This window comes from Zosterops lateralis (assembly GCF_965231275.1).
Source record: "Zosterops lateralis genome assembly, chromosome: 2".
In the NCBI taxonomy this organism is placed as follows: Eukaryota; Metazoa; Chordata; class Aves; order Passeriformes; family Zosteropidae; genus Zosterops; species Zosterops lateralis.
This window is the reverse complement of record NC_139763.1, coordinates 116,666,215-116,687,874: the sequence shown is the minus strand read 5'-3', so window position 1 is coordinate 116,687,874 and position 21,660 is coordinate 116,666,215. Positions and strand designations below refer to the sequence as shown.

General features: G+C 37.0%; 1 protein-coding gene across 3 annotated transcripts in view; it reads right to left on the bottom strand.

Moving 5' to 3' along the window:
• Positions 1–21,660, bottom strand: part of GABPA (GA binding protein transcription factor subunit alpha) — a 33,350-nt gene that overhangs the window by 6,005 nt on the left and 5,685 nt on the right. For all 3 annotated transcript variants that reach the window (XM_083883801.1, XM_083883802.1, XM_083883803.1), the window contains exons 2-9: positions 18,878–18,978; positions 16,386–16,530; positions 15,450–15,534; positions 10,350–10,595; positions 6,935–7,129; positions 6,228–6,284; positions 5,082–5,222; positions 3,565–3,757 (exon numbers count right to left, since the gene is read on the bottom strand). In XM_083883801.1, the coding sequence (XP_083739927.1) occupies positions 3,565–3,757; positions 5,082–5,222; positions 6,228–6,284; positions 6,935–7,129; positions 10,350–10,595; positions 15,450–15,534; positions 16,386–16,530; positions 18,878–18,954 (1,139 nt within the window). In that variant the 5' untranslated portion in view covers positions 18,955–18,978. The remainder of the gene's footprint in view (positions 1–3,564; positions 3,758–5,081; positions 5,223–6,227; positions 6,285–6,934; positions 7,130–10,349; positions 10,596–15,449; positions 15,535–16,385; positions 16,531–18,877; positions 18,979–21,660) is intronic.

Below are 21,660 nucleotides of genomic sequence, written 5' to 3'. Positions count from 1 at the left end.
TTCTGATTCCCAGCTCTAATGGAAAAGAGGTAAATAACAAAGAATCCAAGCAAATTCTTCAGACATCTCAAGTTCTGGAAAAAAAAGCCTCTTGATTTCTTACTTTCGAGGGTCAGGACCTAAGCAGCAGAAAGAAACAAAGATGAGAGACAGGCCGTGTAGAAAACTATGTTGGTAAACCTGTTGATTACTGAGATCATTGAAGAAGCCACAGAGGTCTGTCATGGAGGGCAGGAAGTGTCAGAGTAGCTTATAATTGCTCTGTGGGTAAAGACTGTGGTTTGTTTGCTAAAGCTCTCCTTCAGCTTTCTCCTGAATGACATACAATTATAAAAAAACTTCCTTTTCAGTCCTTCTCCTCACTCTACCCCTCAAACTACCATGTGCCTCCCTCAATTCCTCCATTTCCTTCTCTACCTCTCTACACATATTCTTGGCTGCTAATACAGCTTCCACCCAGCAGTTTTCCATGCCAGCCCTGTCCTCCAAACCATCTCAGCACCAGCTGAAGGAACTGTTGTGGAATGGTGTCCGGCACTTTCAGCCTCTTACTGAGGTTTAGTTGCAGTGGGTTGAATGAACTCTGTAACCATGAGGGTGGGCTGATAATTTATGTTTGGATTTGAAGTAGGGTCTTGTAGTACTGGGCAGAATTGGGGAAGGATGAGCAATAACCTGGTGTGCCCTTTGTGTGTGCCATAGTGTGTGGGAACACTGGGCAGACTCTTATGTTGAATATGACAGGGTAGAGAAACAGAGAGAAACTGAGCTCTGCTCACTTGGGGCAATATCAAACATCCACAGAAAAGCAAAGTTTGTAATATGTGGCCATGACATACGTCAAGTGGCAGTGGTCATCATTTTTTAAAGTTGGTTAACTCCATACAAGCCTTTACATTTATTGTACAATCCCATATAAACATTCCTGTCTCAAAAAATGCTGTAGAAAATGCTTTAAAAAACTGAATACGCTTTTAATGATTTAGTCCACATAACTGATATGATCAGAAAGGAATAGGATCACAAGAAATTAGATCATGTTTATATGAATGTCCAAAATGTGCAAGGTTCCCACATCTCATGCTCGAAACGCTCAAGTTAAAAGCAGCCAGTGTGGCAAGAGTATATTTTCAATATTATATTCAGCATTTCTGATCACAGCATTTGCCTATTCAAAAATACAGAAAGCTAAAAAGAAATAAATACCCATGCAAGTTTACAAAGTTACCAGAATATTCCAAGACACATGGAAACTTTGTTTCAGAAGAATACAGGGGAAGAATTATTTTTCTTCAAATCTCATCTCCCTACTGGATAACTAAACAAACTTGGAATTTTAAAAAATTTACCAAGATATGTTTTTTTTTTAAAAAAAAGCTCTTCCCTTTCTGCCCCTCTGCCCTAGTGTCTATATAGATGCTTTTCCTACAGCTGGGCAGAAGAGCCAGCACATTTCTCAATAATACCAACATAATATCCTGTATTAATCAATAATTGACACAAGTGATTTCAATACATTAGTAAACAAAACACATAATCATTTGTTAAACTTTAGCTTGGCAACAGTGTTTATCACAGGAGTAGCAAGAGGCATTAAATATCCCTTCAGACACTAACCTGTTAGAAAACATGTTAATATTGATGCAGCTGCCAAAATGAAACCACTTTGAGGAATTCTGTGATTTCTGTAATTCTGTGACTAAATATAAATGCAAAACTTTTCTAATAGTGATTTAGGCAAATTGGTGTTTAATATCTGACTGATAAGAACATTATTCTAAAGTTCTTCAGCTGCCTTTGGCATCTTCTGTGGAGCTTGTTGACAAAATCCAAAAACATCAACATAGTTTATGTAATTTTTATGTATCAGGTCTTCACATATGCCTTTAATACACAGACTCACAGATACACCGGTTGGAAAACCAGGAATGACATTGGAACAATAATAGGCTGGGGAAGAGCTGTACTGGAACAGTCCTGCTTTAGGCAGGAGATTTGACCAGAAACCTCTGGTGGCCCCTCCAACCCAAGAGAGTCTGTGATTCTATGAAAAAAATTAACATTCTTATTAATATATGAATAATGCAAGGACAGCCATACAGGACCAGACAGATCATCTAGAACAGGAATAGACTGCAAAAGACTGAAACATAACACCTAAGGAAAACCATGAGAGTAAGCATCTACCAATGTTCGTCCTTGCTTTTAGTGACCTGAGGCTCAGGAACTTTTAAAAGTTGCATCTTTAAATCTTTCAACCTAATATCCTTCAAAGTATTTATTTTTCATTCATTTTTCCACTTGTCTGTCAAACACAAAATAATTCTGATATCCACAATACTAATAGAACTAAAGAAGTTCTAAGACAAACAAAACGGTATCGTTTAGCTGGGTATCTTGTGCCTGTCAAATGCTAATTAAATCCTCCCTAAAAGGGTAAAGAAAGTCAGAATATGATACGTTACCATCATTTCTTACAGGGGTGTTTTCAAATAGAAGTGGATATTTTTATACAATGGTAGAGGAGTTTAGTTCAAAAAAACACAACCAAGCAAATAACATGTATCCAAAAAGTGAAAATGCTAGTAAGTAGAACACAGACCTCAATCAAAATGCAACTTCCTTCATACAAAAAGAATTAATAAACCTCCTGAACAATCTTCAGGATTAGACAAAAAGTATCTTTCTTGAAAACAAATCAAGAGAAATATATTTAACAATATCAGAATAAGAAATCAGAAGTTTGCTCTCAACTACTACAAAGAACATAAATTTTCAAATTATTCCAGAGACTAAAAAAATTAAGGGAAAAGTAGTCTAAAATTCACGTACTTGCATTCTTCCCCCTCCTCAAGTACCTTACCCACAGTGAATCAGTAATACAGGTCCCTTTTATCAATATCAAACTACAAAATCACAATGAAATGAAGACACTGAAACACTTCCATTTCTAAAGATCACTGTGATGTTGGAATTGCAACTGTTGAAACATAGCTATCAATTTTATTTTTCAATTTAATATCCACACAATAAGAACAATAAAATGAAAGAATGAATATTTGAAGTTGGAGAAGGTTCTTATATATAGAAAACTAACAATTACAGGGAAATAATCTGCTTTATTCCATAACAAGGACAATAAGAACATGGACAGTAGAACACAAAAATAAGTTAATAATTCACATATTTTTATATCTTTCACCAATAATCAATATTTTTTGGCATGCTACTAGAAGTGTAAATATTGAAGATAAATAAAAAAGAGGTATTTTTCTAGAAGTGAGTGACCCAAATTAATGATCTTGAAAAAAGAAAATCTATTTTCAAGAAGTTATTCTTCTAGCTTCTTTAAAAATGAAAAAGAAAAACCCCAAAACAAAGGCAAAAAGCCCAGCAAATACCTCCCCCCTAAGACTAGCAGGGTCTCATTGCAAAGGCCAGCTTCAGAAGATTTGATTATGCCTTTACTAAAACAGCTGCAAATTTTGCATTATGTTAATTAAAAATGAGATAGCCAAATGAAAGAAATCATATCCCATGAGTTCCTTAAGTTTCTTTTCTTACCTCAAAGCCCGACTAAGCTTCTCATAGTTCATTGTGGGCTTGTTCTTGCGCTGTCCCCATTTCTGTGCAACCAGTTCAGGTTGATTCAATTTAAACTCTCCTTCATCACCAACCCAAGAAATACAGTCTCGAGCATCTTTGTCAGTGAGAAGTTCTAATAAAAACTGCCATAGCTGGATCTGGCCATTGTTCCCTGTTAAAACAGGAATAACAAGTTTCACTTCAAGTCGTCCTTTTTATGTTCCACTCATGGCTAAAAACTTGCAACCAACATATTAAAGCAGATCAGCACAGACTACATCATGGAAGGAAAACTTACACTTAATTAATCTCTTCTAATAATTCTTTTGCAAACATTTCCCTGAAAAGTCATGAGTACCCATTTTTATTAAAAAAATGATAAATATAGGAAAAAAAAAAATCAAGATTTCACATAAATCTTCCCCTAGAACTTAAAAAAGTCCAAGCCCCCCCAGCATAATCATTTAGACGCATATCTCTCTTTAAAATAAAACAGATTTAGCAAGAGCTGTTTAGTCCTCTTCACACACACACACACACATATATATATGTGTAATAGAAGCTGTTTAAAAAAAAAAAAATTGGTCTCAAATTTTCAACATGAAATACGAGAAATACAAAAGAAACCCCCAAACTTCAGCTTACATCATTGTAGCATCTTTCGCATCCAATCATTAAGATTTCTTTCTAAATTAAGTACCAATTTACTCAAGTAAATTTCTAAATTCTCAATGAGATACAGAGAAGACCTGATGACTAAAGAGAGAAACAGAGAATTCCTCACTAATGTCAGCCAGTAAAACCATGGACTTAAAATTCTGAATGACATCATTAGAGGCCTTTATAGAGGCTAAAACAAATAAAAACTCAAGGAGAAAGAGAAAGATTTAACAGAAAAATTCACAACATTAACGAAAAGCAAAACAAAAATGACAGCAAGAAAAAATAAAGAAATTAATAATCAAAGAGTATGTACAAATAACAGTAATTCCAAAATTAAACTGCAAATTTAGTGTGCCGTTTTCCAGACATGCATTCATTTAACTAAACAAGAAATACGAAACTTTATAAATTTTGAAGTCACCAGATTGAGGAAAAACAGAGGAGGGGGGCAACAGACAGTGCAAGTAGCAGCTAGGCTGCATTTTACAATATAAAATTTATTTTCTTCCCTTTCTGCAAATAGAAGTAAAAAGCTTGAATAAATACAGTGGTTTGAGAGGACAGACTGTTAAGTGATGGGGAAATTTATGCGTTTTATCTGCTGCAGAATAGAAAAACTGCTTCATGTTGACATGGTGCTTGTGTGAGCTGATCAACCTGCTAGGGCTGCCTGTGCTTACCACAGACTTTTGTACCTATGGCTGCCTTCACACCAAATAGGCTCCTACAGACCTGACATCTGGAACTACAAAGACATGTTTCACCAAACTGTAAATTCAAATTAATGGGTCAGTGTTAAGAGCATTCACATGTAAAAAGAATGGAGGCAATACCTGTTCTGTTCCCAGGGGAACTCCTATCTTCCCCAGAGATCCTTGGAGCTCTCTGTACTTTAGCTGCCTTTGCACTGCTGTTTATCACTTTGATGGTGGTTGGGGTAGTGGGCTGTACAGATGCTGGTATAATCTGCACAGCTGTAGAGCAGAGAATGTTACAGAACATCAGTTATAACTTGCTGGCACAAAAATAGGCATATTTTATTTATTACTTGTATTATCGTAACATCTAGAAGCTAGGTTTTTTTTCCTTTGCTAAAAAGGCACACTGCATTAAGTCACAATGCTAAATATAAAGATCTTTTTACCTCTTATATGAACACTGTAGCTTTAGACTCATTATAGAAGTGCCACATTACAGATAAAACACGCTTCCACAAAAAGAATCCAAACTCTCTCAGGCCCTTGTTTTCATCTTCATGCTGTTCCCACATGATCTGCCCTAATGCCCTTTTCTCTACAGTCACTGCACAACCTCTATATCTGATATCCAAACAGGAAACACCTTCTATTGCAACACTGTAGGAGGAGGCAGATGCCACACTCAAGCTGGCTTTAACCAGATACAACCACAGGATGTTATAAACAGGCCGTGTTTTTAACATGTAAGATGCTTATAAGTCTTCTGAAAACTGATTAATTTTAATAATTGGTGACTCTGCTTAGCTAAAAGAATGAGCTTCAAATAAACTGGAAAGTTACTTTCATGCATTATTTCTAATATTGGTTTCTAAGCAAGTCATCTCTTCCACAAAACCCTTCAGGTTTTGAAAACACTTTTTTATTTGAAATTAATATTTAAATACATCCATTCATTAATGCAATATATAACCTAAACCCCTGAAACAACTAAATAATATGTATCCTAAACAGCTTATTTCAAGAAAGTGGAAAATCTACCATCCAAAACTAAAGTTATAAAATTCCATAGTTAACATCAAACACTACCTTTCAGCCAGTAACAAAATAAAGAGAAAGTCAACATTATGTTTTGAAGTTTAAAATACATCTTCCTCCCTTCCCCAAGGAAAAATACTCTCTCAAGTGATTTTCTAAATGTTATATGAATACTGCTGAACCACAGTATAATGTTAAAACTGCAAACAGTGAATTGTGTGAATTAATGCTAACAGAAGTACTTACGCTGATCAATTGTAACAGTTGCTATTTCTCCAGAGTGTTCTTGGCTAGCCAACACATCTACAAATTACAAAAAAAAAATCCAGCAGGTTTATATTTAACCCAGAAATAATAAGTCATCTGAAGATTTAAAACTTTCATATTTTGTAGAGGAAAATAAATAAAAAATTGCTCTCAGTCTGCAAGAGACATTATGCATTCTCCATCCCCAAAAACTTTCAGCTATATCATGTAAATGAAGATAGAAATAGTTATTAGTCTGGCAAGTTACATCCAAGCATGGTACATCTGAAATGCACATACTTAGTAGCTGTGTTGTGTGCTATCTAAGGATTTCACTTCCTGTGCTTAATAATCTCCACTTCTGTATGACACAGAAATGTACACTTAATAACTCACAATCAATATTTCATTATAGAGTTAACAAACTGTAGATGCACGAACTATGAAGCTTTATAAAAAACAAAGGTGGGATAATCATTCACTACTGTCTATCAGTTATGAGGTTTGATAAAAGACATGCAGTGTTTAGTATGCAGCCAGTGTTTCATGGCAGTACATTCTAATACCTCCTCTTATCTTGTAGGGATACTTCATTTTTACCCCCAACATCAAGTAAAGGAAAAATGACTGCACATAATTGGTTTCATAGTTAAAGAAGAAGAGTCTAAAAAAAAAAAAAGCAACCCCAAAAACCCAAAATGCCATACACTTTCGAAGAAGCTCCAGGTGGCTCCAGAGGATTTCTCCCCGTGGGACACGCTGGAAGAAATCATCTTGGCTGAGGTTGCAGAGGTCTCTCCCAGGAATGCTGAGTGCATTGAGATCAATGTCAGTCATGCTGAACTCCTTCATCACCCACACCACCCAGTGGAGCACCTGGTCTGTCGACCACTGAACTGGGTCTGGAAAAGATGGATGAAACTGCAAATCACCTCATAATACACTGCAAAGTTCCTCCTCGATAATATAATAACTTCCAAAGGAGTAAAAAACACAGTATCAAGAAGCAAAGTTACTGAGACCAAATCTACCTGGAAAGTTAGTGACAGCGCTTAAAACGGTGGTGGCATGGTGTGGGTTGGTGGGGTGAAAGAAAGGGTGAAAGAGTGATTTTTTAAACATGAAGTTCTTACATCAGAACTATGCCTGACATATCTCAAAGACAAAAAATAGCATCTTCTTCTTCCACAGGTCTTCAGCTTCAAAAAAAGAGTACTCTCTCACACAGAAGGATACTCTTCTTCAAAAATGTTGGTCAGTTTGTAATTATGACAAAATACTACATTGTAAACTTATTCACATCATCTCAGTTTCTACTGACAAAAATCACCACTGGCCTTCTTCCCAGAAGCTCCTAATCTGTTGTACTTTAGGCTAGTGACCAAACCACTGCTAATAACACACTAAAATGTTTTGTCTACTCCTGAGCAACACTTGCGGAGGCCACAAAGATGTGGCTCAGCCCAACACAGAAAACACAAACCACAAAAATAGCAAGAGAATTTCGAAGAGAACTATGGGCTTGAGTTGGCTGCAACCCAGGTTCTCCTACCTGGTCATTAGGGACGCCTAACCTTGTGATAGTGAGTACATTATAGACACCTGTACCAGGAATCTTGTTGGGATTGGGACCAGGATTGTGCAATGTTCTGCAATTGCTGTATTCATCTAAGTATATCTTACCTTTGTGCTGAGTTTTAATGTACCTCATATCACTCTACTAAACCAGAAATCCCATGTAGTATCAATGATTTTCAAGTAAATTTGATATTCGATATTACACCCTCCACACATGGAATATCTAAAAGAACATGGTCAGACTACTGAACTCCAATGCAAAGCCTTCTCTGCTTCTCATTCAGCAACTCCAGCGAGTAAGCTGGGGGTGCACATGAAACTGAGGAGGGACAGCTGACTCCAACTGACCAAATGGATATTCTACATTACATGGAATACTGAGCAATAAAACTGAGAACCAGTTTTATTTGAAGGATCCCTTGCATAGAGTCTGGCTGTGCATTGGCCTGCTTGGAGGCAAATGATTGCTTCTACATGAGTTTTTCAGCCAGAGCATTAATCTTTGGGACGTTAATGCTGTACACAGTATATTAAAATATGTCAACAGGTAAGAACTAGAAACGAAAGTAGGAACATCTAGTTTTCACTGAAGCAGAGTGATTATGTATTTTTAAATTCTAATATCACAAGCAGATGTCACCTTGACAATTTTTTATTTTAAGATTTAAGAGAAATAAAATTAAGAATTCAGAAAAATTAAGAAAATTAAGAATTAAAGAAAGTAAAGTATCTAAATCTATAAATATTTATCTAGGAGCTACAAATTTAATTTTCGTTAACAAAGGACAGCTACATAGCATCATTTTTCAATAATGCTACCTAAAACAATGCAATGTATCCTGTGGCAAAAGACACACCACAACGGGGGTTGATCTACCAAACATCAGCAGCACTGAACTTTCATCAAAAAGCTGCTAATTTGTTCTCATTAACAGAATATAATCTGCAAGGAAACAAAAATCATTATTTTCTCTAACCACTTCTGTAGTTCCCAAGCTTTCTGCTGCTCGGTTTTCTACATTTATTTCTCATAACAATTAATATTTTCCTTCTTTCTAGGTACCAAATATTTGGATTCTAATAGCAGAAATACTTTTAACAGAAAAATATTTATAATCTCTAATAAAACCCATCCAAAACATAACATAGAGAGAAGATTTTAAACATTTTAAAGACCTGCTAAAAGCTAGTTTTCCATTTGCAGCAAAGTAGAGAAGCCTGTAAGGATGAAGACAACAAACCACTACTCTTCTGGATGATTATTTATTAACTAGCCTTGACTCTTAACATCAATGCATCCTGTCTTCTGAAAAGATTCAAAAAATGATTTTGGATTATAATATACAACCTAGGGGCACCTTATTTCAGCCAAAGTCCCTGTAAGGCCTACTCAGAAAACATTTAAAATGTTATTCTTTCTAGGAGTGCAATTTAGCACATTTTTGATATCAAGAGAATGCTATTATTTGTAATCCATGGATCTCTGTCATAATGAACTAATATGATTTTCCTAAAAAATCTGCACTCCTATGGCCCAAAAATCATTAAACTTCTAAATCCATAGTTGTGGATTATAGAGTTTTTTTAAAGCATCAATATTATTAAAGTTTATTAAAAATATTATTCGACATAACAACATTGGTTTAAGTAATTTTCTTCTAAAATTAATGTGAGAGTATGATGAAAAGTATTAGTCTGCTTCTGATAATCTCTCACTTTTTTTTTCAAATATTCTGCATCAAATCCCTCATTATGAACAGATACAACATGAGGAAAACTATTTTTGAAGTGCTTAACAATGAGAAAACTTAAAAAGCCATGAAAAAGCTTTTTCTTTAGTTATCAAAAAGATGCTCAAAATATTGGCAAGCTACATGTCCTGAAAAGACCTTTGACTTGACTGGAATTCTTAAACCCTTCCAAACATCCCCCTTGCCAAATATATTCCAGTTTTACAGGTCTGCTCATAGAGAACAGCTTCCTGAATTCTTCCCCCAGTATTACAGCTTCCTGTTCTAGTAAAGTAAAGTGTGTAATGTCACAGGGTACAAAACTTAGAAGTTAAGGTTTTAATATACAGTAATATATATAAAGCAAGATGGAGGATCTAGGGCGTTCACTAAGTTGTTGTTCTTTCACCTTCTTCATGGGTTTGGGTGGTGTTTTCTAATTGGATGAAAAGGTCTGCATTGTGGACCACAGGTGGTTAGTTATTGGGTTTCAAGTGAAAATAATGTAGATGTCATCTCATTATCGGACAAATTATGCTTAAAAGACCTTGGAAAGAGTTAGAGCCATTTTCTACCTTGTTAGCAAGAACTCACAACTCGTGAGACTGTACTATAGATAAAAATTAATAAACGTCTGAATCTGAACACAAGAAAACTGCGTCTCCTGGCTCTAATTGGCAGAAAAGAAGATAAAAAACCTTACGTACTGACCCATACCACAGGTTTCCTTCTCTGAGGTCCTTGAGCACTAACCCCACACAGAACACAAGAGCCCAGCCCCCAGCTGAATACACCCATAACTGTGCACTATTACCGTAAGGTATTCCAAGGCGCTCCTGCTCTTTCCGGTAGCCTTCCAGTGCTGCAGCCCATCGCGTCACTTGCTCAGACGTTTCATCTGAAATTGCTGCAATATGTTTCGTCCCATCCAAGGTTATCACTTGAGCTTCCTCAACAAGGTGAGCTTCAGCCTCTGCATGGTGAGCATCTGGATCAATCACAACCTCCACAGTCTCCACAGGCTTCACGATTTCAAGGATGTTCAACTTGGGCTCTATCCCTAATCATGGAAGCAACACAAAACTTAAAGACAGTAATGGAAATATGACAAGAACATTGTTTTAAAGTTTTCTGATTAGTAGGGTTAACTCAGGAAAGAAGCAGGACACAAAAGTGTTACCAGATTTCTGTGAGTGTCCTAAATTAGAATGATATACTCTATTAAAGAGCATATACCTTAGTAATAAGGGGGAGAATAACAAAGCTGTCCCTCCTTCTTCCCCCAGTATTACAGCTTCCTGTTCTAGTAAAGTGATCTATTTTACAGATTTTGAACAGTGTTCAGCATGTAAGCATGAAGTACAAGTATTTTGGTCTGTAAAAAATAAAAAACCCCAAAACAAATAAAAAAAGCAACCTCCAAAATGACCAGAACAAGTATTCAGCTTTACTCTGACCGTAATGCGTTTCTTTCAGCCTTTACAATACTTCACTGATATCTCTGGGGTCTACACAAAGCAGTTAATATTTTCTTTCAGTACTCTGCAGCAGGCAGTGTGTTAAACAGCAAGTTAAAAGAAACCTAGAAAATTCTTCCCATTTTAGGCTTCAACAGCTATTTGTGTTTTGGCTTTATGTCTGCCATTTCAGATATTAGATCATGGAGCTAACATGGTATGTCTGTATCTATTCTGAAGCAAGAAAGAACACATTCATTAATGCTTTGTATCACCACCTTCTCTGCTGTCTTCTGAGGTGTTTTGGTCTGGTACCTCACCAAATTTCTTACATTGTATAGAAGATTTTTCAAAATTATTTCAATTTTTGTGACATATAATTTTCATTATAATGCAAACAACCACACTTATTTTAAGAGATTTTTATCAAACATATTTTCACATAAAAAAAGAATCTTCACAATTCTATTTTATCATGAGTTGGAAAACCTTGGCTATGGTTAGGCTGATGAAAGTAGAATTCATAGAACATCATACAGCCGGAGTACCTTCACTATCTTGTACCATAAAAGTATTACTTTGAGTCCTTCCTGTCTAATCTGTATTAAAGCACAGCATGAGATGGCTCTGCGGGTAACAGCCTTAAATGCTAAATCTATAATCCAGTCAATAGTTTGGAAGGGAAAACAAATGAAGTATGTACCTATATTACAAGTAAGAAAAAACAAGTCTTTTTCAGACAAGTATTCCTCTAGATTTTAAAAGGCATTTAGCTTGAAAAAATATAAGAAAGGGAACAAACATTACAAAGACCCTAGAGTACAAAACTCAGCAATGTGAAATCAAGAACGTGAAAACAGATGCTGACAACCAGGAAGTGGTTGATTAGATGAAGAAGCAAACATGAAGAAAAAGCAAATAAATATCTTACTTAGGAAATTGTTTTATCTAGGCCATGAAAAATTAACATGCACAACACAGGCTTCTTTCAAAATCATATGAAAATGGGTAAGGGAAGCCACTAAAGGTTAAGATTTTATTTTTGATCTTCAAAAAGGAAAGTAAAGAGCATCTAGAGAGGTACAGTTCATTATTGCTCAACAAAATAATTCACTGTGTCAAAAAATTACATGTCAAAAGAACTTTGTGCTTTATCCACAATACAAACATGGAGATCAAAGCCATGACTCTGTAGAGGAAACACCTTGTAAGTAAAAATGTGAATTAACAGTCTGCCGTCTAACTTACTGCAACACTAGATAAACATTAATTCCCTGGGTTTGTCTGCATCTCCCCACACATCTCTTCTCCCTTTATCTACCACACAAGAGATGACCGGTCTTCCTTGGAAAGCATCCAACTCATGGAACACAATGCCATACACCTCAGAAGTTTAAACGGGTACAAGCAATATGAAGCTTCAGGACAGGAGCTATCAAGACACATGTAGATGTTGACAGTACTGCCAACTGTCTGAAGGTAGAGAATATACTGGGGTGATGAGTGACCTACAGGCAGCCTGCTTGGTTTTACTCACCCTGAAATTTCTAGTACTAACCACAGCCAGAGAAAGGACATTAGTTAAACAGCATCTTTAATCTAAGAAAGCATCATTACACTTATGATTTGTTCCTTTACATATTAAAAATAACATATTTCAGAAATTATTATAGGAAAAAAGGCCCAAAATACTTAATTGTGGATGTCTTCAAAAGAAAAGCTTTTCTCAAACTCTTTGATGTACAATGGAACACAGCTACTCACAACTCCACAGATATACAAGAGGCTCAGTTCAGAGCAGTAGAGAACTGGGCTGCACTCAAAGCTGCTGCTCTCACAATGGAAGGAAAACCACACACATTGCCATTCCTCCAACCAGAAGAAATGAGTTAGGGCAAGGTAGAGTGCCATAAGAGCTTTACTAGTAAAATGAAAAATAGGAATGGTATTTTATCTGCTGTAGAATGAAATGCTATGAAAGAACTACACTCAAGTTCAACTACAGAAGAACTATATTTCACCAGTTGTCTTTGAATTTAAAACCAGCTGATCAAAATTTGGTAGAGCATTTGAACTGACATAGCAGCTTTTCTTTCAAGAAAAAGAGAATCCAATCCAGCACACTGATCACTCCTAGCTGAATTCTATACATTACACAAGCTAGGCAAAAATAAACATAAGTGAACTGAGAATCTCTCAAAACCTCACTCATGGAAGTAAAATATAAGGATGGAGTAAGAAACTGTTTTTTCTCATCTGGCCCAAAGCCACTGTGCTCAAGAGTAACAAGTCCATTTTCCTGTTAGTGATCCAAATATCTTCCTTTTGTTATATGCATGCTATTTGTTTTCTGATATTTTGCCCTGTTGGGGGTTAGGTTTGCTCCTTTTTTATTTTAAAGAATTTTTCCCCATAAGTTACAAAAGAGACTAAGTGTTAGATACTTAAAGAGTACTTGACCAAAACAAAGAGATGGCCGAAGTTGTTGTTTTTTTTTTTTTTTTTAATCTGTTGTAACTCCAGAAGAGAGGGGATAACTGCCTTCCCTGATAATAAGCCAGCTGTTAAAAACCAGGTGGGGTATTGTCTCTTATCTCTGCTCAGTCTTTCACTACCCCCATGGGAGTATCTTTTGTTAACGCACCATCAAAGCTCACCAATGGCATGACACATTTCATCATCCTATTGTGAGATGCTCTACTAGAGAGCAGAAGGGCAACCATTTCCACCTAGATAAAAAAGAGCTGCAAGTATCACCAGGCACTCTGGTGTTTCCCACAGGACTCCCAAAGGAAGACTGGACCCACTTCGGGACCCCTGGCTCCACAGGACCATCATCTCTGCTGCCAACAGGACCGCATCTGCCACTCCAGGAGGGCTGACTTTTGGACTGTTTCCAACGTCCTGACTAACAGGGCATCAGGTTGTATTTCTGACTCTGTTAGGGTTTTTTGAAAAAAAAAGGAGGGGGAGCTTACATTCCAAGAGAGACTCCAATCTTCCTCAGCAGATAACTGTCTATTCAAACCAAAACATGCCCTGACGTCTTTTACATGCCTTCAACAAACATATTTCTGATGAGTTGCTAAAGTATTGAGACCTGAAAAACAACACTGAGGAGTGCTCCAAAGTGACACAGAAGTACTTACCTTTTAAGAGGGGAGGCAGGGAGGGAGAGAGAAGAGAAGGTGTGATGGGGACAGGGAGCAAGAAGCTCCTTGTGCTATGTGATCATGAACCTCAGTTTAGCATTAAAGGGAAAAAACATAACACAGGAAGAACGTGAAAGATGATAGTAAAGATATTCATCATTCAATTCCCTTTGAAAATGGAGGTCTGAACACTCAATACTAGAAGTTACTGGGCATTAATTAAGAGCAGTTATTCTAGTTCCTTGAAGGATATTTCCATTCTATTTTATAAGCAGAAAGGTAGTACACTCCCCATTACATATAGGGAACTGAGGATTCAACCTAGCACTAGTCATCTGACACTCAGCATTAAATGCAAATTGTATCTTACTGAAGACTGTTAATATAAAGCAGAAAAGTTTTCTTCAGTTTAATCTACAATGAAGCCACAGGGAAACAAAAAGTGCGTCCCAAATTTTGCTCATTTGCTTTGTTGATGTAACTCAAAATAGACAATTAATCTACTCCTGTATGAACTTGTCCCTGCTCAAAAACACAGAAATAAATACCTGTAGCTGTTACCACAGCCCAACAGGTACATTATCTTTAAAGAGTGGTGGCTATCCTTCCACTCAAGACATATGGAGGGGGCAAAGCAGAAAACCAGGACAAAAAACAAAACAATGAGGCTGCTAGTTCTTGAGAATGTGACAAGGGGAAATCCTGTCATACCAGATAATACAAATAAAAACTATGCCTCAACAAATCCATACCCAACTGGTTAATGTTCCTCTGACATAATGGTTTATTCTGACTTCTCATCAAAAGAAAACAGACAATAGACAGTGATCCTGGACCTTGATAAGTATTTTCAGTTAGCTACATTTACTTTCAAAATGTAATGGTTCATAAAACACACAAACTCACTCATCTCACAGGGATGAAACTGTCACCTACCTACACAAAATTATTTTGCTGGCATTAGTATTTGGTCTGATATGAGTAATTACTCAACCTTTAGGAAAACCTCATACAGCAACAGACTACTCAACAAAGAATTGTTTGGGTTCTGGATTTGTGTTTGATTTTGTTACTCATAAAAATCATATGAAATTCCTTTTAAAAACATTTTAAATAGCATTACTCCATGACATTTATTTTAATTTTACTACTTAGAACTACAGTACACAATGAAAAAGAGATTCTGAAGCTCTGTGACCATTCATTGATTTTCTCAATTTTACAGCTAGGAATAGAAGATTAGGTTTGCTCACATGTATTCCTACAATATTAGTTTATCTGTACAACAGATATGTAACTGCTTACCTTGTCTAGATATTACTTGCACACTGAGTTGTACTGTTCCATCTGTTTTCACTCCTTGATCAAAAAGACTTCGATCTGGGTCCAGCTTGATAAAAGCATTAAAAATGAAAAAAATTAAAAATATGTATTAGTCTCATAGTTACAAGAAACTTGTTCTCCTTTAAAAACACTTCGTGCCTGCAGAAAATTTTCTGGAGAAGCAGGCAAATATTTTTAGTGCTGTGTAGACAACAGCACATAACAGAAAAGATTTGATTGCATTTGAAACTTGTCACTTTGTTCTGTTTAAGATATTTTCACCTACAGGAACATTTTTTTAACCTAAAATAAGCAATGCAATATGAGGAGGTACCTTCGCTACCTGGAAACTATCTACAGTTCCTTCTCTGAGTTTTTAATACTTTCATAAAAATTCTTATCTTTGTAACAATATTCTCCTGCTGTCTGATTGTAACTTCAAATAGAACACGTAGCTAAATGAAATGCAAAACAGGTATACTGCCTAACGTGGTAATGCCTGTAAAAACGGGGGGATTTCTTGAGTAATGGTTTGCTACCTCTATATCTCCATAATACAGAAACCTTCTCTTTTAGATTCAAAACAAGATTAGACTTATGGAAGTTCGGCAGCAATAAATGATGTGGGCTACCACTAGAGAAAGTAGTACAGTAATCGCCCTCATTCTTCTTTCACTTGCAAGGTGGTTTCTTAACTTCACACCAGGAACTCCAAGAGTATTTTGATTGTATTCACACTGAACTAGTGTATATATATTACATGGTCTGATGATAATGAACCTGACATGAAATTAAACCCTTAATTGTAGTTAATATTCCAAATGAAGCATGAATTCCACAGAAAATGAAAAAAAAGGAAAAAGTATGTAAAACATTTCTCTATTATTAAGTTAAATCTTTCATAACCTTTCAATTTACCTGGATATCTTGCAGGCAAATCTCATGTGCATCCAAGGAACACTGCAGTCTGGGTTCCAGCAACTTCTTAAGATTTCCAATGGGCTCACTGATGTCAATAGCCTGACTCACAAATTCGGCAGTGGTGTAGGTTTGCTCAACAATGCTTAAATAGCAAATTAATATAATAAATCATTACCTACATGTTAAAAGAGCAGGTATAGGAAAGCTTAATAAAAGTTAAAATAAACTAGATAAAAAATAATACTGACTCTGAAATCTTAATATTATGCAGTATTAGTTTGAGTATTCTTCATTTGAGTAGAGAGTCAATTACTAAATTGAGTTCATTAATTTTACAGTAGTGTAACTCTTCTTTCACCCTGTCACCACTAAAAAGCTCAGGTAAATACCAAGATTCAGATCACTGTCATCAAGAGAGTAAGCCATGGTTAGCAAATATTGTTAACTTGCATGTAGAGTAAACTAATGTTATTTGCTTTGCCTGAACTGTATTTAAAAGATATTCAAGTTAAAAGCAAACACAGAAACTTACCAGTCAGGGAAAATAGAAGGAAAAAAATACTCACGCTCATACATAGCAACCTTCCATGTCTTTTCACCAGTCAGCACAAGAATAACAAGCTTAACACATAAAAGGGACAACCAGGAAGTACAGCAACATGGAGCCTTGAAAGAACTATTAGTCATGTGACATGGTTGTCCCGCACTACAAGGACAGCATTGGCACAGGCATTTGGAAATGTCACTGTTGCAGGACTTATGTTACAACAATGACTTTACACAGTTGGGCTCTCTCTATTTACACAGAAGGAAACCAGAATGTACACACACATAGTCTGTCAGTGGTAAAAATACACAAGGAACTTAGAATGATAAGAAACTAGTAAGTGGCTTTGAATCAGTTCTCCAGAATAGGTTCTTAAAGAGTAGTTAACATAACCAGCCTCAGTTCTTTCTACCTGTTGGAGACTGAAAGTTATAGTTTATGGCTAAACATCTTTATGAAAGACTTTTGCCTGTTATAGCAAAAGTGGGTAACAAGAGCTGCATGGAAGACCACCACACCCTGAATGGGCCTCCTGACTGAGGCCCTTGACTGCAAGTAACAGAGATAAGATAAAGTGACTCAAGTCTGGGGTAAAAGAATACATTCACAAGAGGATTAAGCCCAGCACCTTTGGAGTGGAAGCCACAGCTCCAGGTGTTTCTGCTGCCAGGCTCCCACAGATCCCTACACCAAAGAGGAGAAGGAGGAGAGGGTTTGGGTGTGTGGCAGAGCCTCTGGCCAGATGCAGTGAATGCCCATCCTCCACTGGGCAGACTGGCCCAGCTGTGGGGCCTCCCGCCCCTGTAAGGCCACACCTATGTGAGGGACAACCATGTGAGGGACAACAGAGGGGGTGTCATGGCCCATCAAAGGTCGCCCCTGAAGGGGTCCTCAGACCCTGCACCAGAGCACTGTACGTGATAATACAAGATGCAACAGATCTACAGTCTTGCAAAGGACCGTGTCAAACCTGTCCCCCCTCAGGAGGTACCTGCATTTTCCCACCTGCCCAGACGAATACACTGGATTCTATACTGTTTAGTAGGGATCCTCACTACCAAGAAGACCAGATGGAGGGAAGCAACAAGATGTCGTTGGGACCCTCAGAAGGGTGATATGCTTCTACTTAATATTTGTCACTCTACCTGATCCTGCCCCTCACCTCTTTTTCTATTTCCTTTTTTCTACCTTTTCTCTTTACCTCTTTTAGTACTAAATAAACGGTATAGTTTTTTTTGGTATCAACATCTAACTTCTTTTGATTTATCAACTTTTGGGGTATATTTCGTACTTTTCTGGGTTTGATCTGTTTTATTCACAGAGAGTTAGTTTTCTCTGCTCTTCTGTGCTTAGACCAGATTGCAACACATTATCTGATGCTCTGAGGATCTATCCTACACATTAACTGATGCTCTGAGCTTCCAAACACAGTAATGAAAATTAGAAGGGAAGCATTGGAAATGAAAAATCCAGGTTGAGGTAATTAAGTCAGAGGGTACATTACTTTAGTATGTATGGTTTCAATGGCCCTAACAACAGTATAGTTGATACTGAGCATCATTTCTGCTCAGTATCAGTATTTGTTAAAAACAAATCATCCTGCAGAAATCCTGTATAACAGTAAAGCAAAGGATTGGAGATATAGAAAGGTTAATCTCAATTACAGAAGGATCCACTGAAGCTGAAAGGGTTGCAGCACACACAGACATACTATTACAGACATGAAAATAGGAAAAGTAGAGTACGAATAATGTAGCAAGAGATAACCAAAACGGTTTAGGATTTAGATAACTAAGGTTGAGGAACATGACAGCACTATACTTCCTACAGTGGATACATTTCAACTTCTGGAAAACCACCATTTAATTAGATAAGAAACAGAAAAACTAAGTAGTTAATTAATTGCTGCCTAAGGATCCCAAAGAGCAAAGACAGTACATACCTTTCTTCAGTGCATTCCTGTTTCTCAGTTCCATCAATTTCAATTTCTATCAGCTCTTCTGCCTCTCTCTTAGTCATGGCTGCAATGTCTTAAGAACAGAGCTATGAACAGAAAATAATTTTTTGTGTAAGTCACAGATCAACATGACTAGACAATATTTTGTGTCCTATCACAAATTTTTTTTTAAATCCAGTACCAGAATATCCTTTTAAAGCCAAGAATTCATCTTAAAAAATAAATCGAAAAGCTAATACAGATTTTTATACAAAATATATTACTATACCTCTCTTCAAACAAATCATCTAGAAGCAACCATGGGACTATTAAGACATTTGCACAGAGCCCGAAGCCTGATTCTCTTGGAGGCACCAAATTCATGTATTTCTTTTGTTGTTGCTACAAACAAAGCACACTGAAAATTCAAACTACCTTCCTAGCATGGGTGAAAGATGCTTATAAATATAAGTAGCATTTTATTACATGAAATGCTGCAGGAGGCAATTAGGGAGAAGATCCATGATTTCTTCAAAAGTAAATAAAGTCAACAACAAAGTGTCTGCTGACTACCCCATCTTTCCACCCATGACTCCCACAGGTGAACGGTTGATGACATGAGCACAATGAACGGATCTTGTGAAGTCTCAAACTAAAGCAGGATGCTAGTAATGAAAGGAAAAGCTATTCTGTTATGACATTCTAACTAATGCTGCAAATTTTCATGCCCTGTAGAACACTGGAGTCTGTTGGGAACGTAAGTGGAAAACAAAGAATTACAGCATTTGATCTGTAAAGACATTGCTTGTCTGGTATTGCTATTTTTCACTAACCAGCACATATGCCATAACTATAAAATTCACATGATAAAAACCAGGCCAAATTATATTAACAATTTACAGAAAATAACATCATGAACTCAGAGCAAAAGAAGCAGGAAGTAGAAGTACAGAAGAAGAAAAAAAATTTGAGAAAAAGCAAAACGTGACTACTATTTAAATATCCAAAACAGAAGAGGTCACCAAGATTTCCATCCAGGAATCATCCTTTCCCAGGTACTACTCTATCCCAAACAGAACTATTAGCAAGAATATCTACTGAAGACAAGATAATAAGCATAAGTATTAATCTTTAAAACTTCTCAGAAGTAACAGTAACCAACTATGTTTTACAGCTGCTATGTGAACTGTCTAAAGATATTCAAACTATTCGTCATGTCCTTCAAAAACTATTTTGTAAGATCTTCTTTTGTGAAAAAATCAAGTGCTGCATCTGGCTCATTCTGTAAGAAGCTACTAAGGCTAGGAAGTAAAAAATCACCTTATCAATATCTCATCACTAGAAGCAAACCCAGAACCCATTCCAGATCTGGCTCTGTGAAAATCTCCAAAGGGCCAGTGTAGTGTCCACTGAATAGCGCCCCAGGAGTCCAATTTCTGTATCACTTAACCTTGCCTATTACTTCCATGATAAATGTAAAAGACTGAAACGCAACTTCTGAAGAATGGACACAGGCTTAATTACCTAAATGCACTGACAACCGCATGGTTACAGGTGATCTGTCAGACTGTTAGAAAATATTCCAAAACTGAGATTTGAGCAATGTCTCTTACTGAAAACTCCCAAAGAAGCAAACTGGTATGACAGATACAGCTGGACTATATTTGCACAGATGATTTGGCTTAACAGTTACCAGATTGATCAACCTAGCTTGAAGTAAACAAGTCTCTAGACATGACACCTTAGCCAACCCCTTTGAAGCACAGACACACCCATATCATTGGGCGGTGAGCTAGGTGGAATTAAGACCCTTGACCCATGACGTCTGTAAGCACGGGAAATTCAGAAGCTTTATAAAAGGAGCCACCAAACAACAAAGAGTGGCTGTTGCTACACGAGCTTCAGTGTGTTAATGTCCCTGTCTCTGTCAACAGCGACATCTGGTGACCTCCTGACGTGATAGCAACAAGTGGCTGTGGTATTCAGGGAGACGGGAGCAGCAGGATTGCAGCGGATAGCTGATGAGGCTGCAGGAGGCGGGACAGTGCTGCGGAGCTGCGGAATATTGCTGCGGGAGGCAGTGGGATAGTGCCGCAGAGCAGTGAGATTGCTGCAGACAGCTGGTGAGGCTGTGAAAGGTGGTGGGAAAGTGCTGCGGACAGCGGAATTGCTGCAAAGTCCCAGCGGAGCAGTGGAATATATTGCTGCGGAAGGCGGCAGAGTGAGCCATGTGGATCTCGACCCCCCTTCATGGAACAGAGAAAGCCCCCAGATTCACGGGTTGATTTTCCAGTGGGATCTGGAGAAGAAGGACCATCTGGTAATACTGTAATGGGTCTTTCTGTCTCGACAAATGGGTAAAACTGTAACAACCTGCCCTGAAATTATGTCTCAGCACATATGAAAAGCCAGATTTCAAATGCTTTCTCTTTCAGGCAAAGATTTTGCAGAAATATTTTTGCTGGTCAAGTCTATGTATTTAGAATGGTTAAGTCAAAATTCAGAAGTTTTGCAAATTGCCCTTGCGAATTTTGCAGGAAAAATCTCAGTTCATTACCCTAAACATAAGTTATTAAATTCACCTTTGAAATTAATTCAGAAACCTCTAAAGAGTCACACACCTCTAGAGGCAATAACCTTTTTTACAGATGGCTCAGAGAAGTCTCAGTAATCTGTAATCACTTGGCTGAATCCAGACACTAAAGAATGGGAATCAGACATCGAGAAAGTAGAAGGCTCTGCCCAGATTGTGGAGCTAGCATCTGTTGTGCATGTGTTTTCTAAGTTCA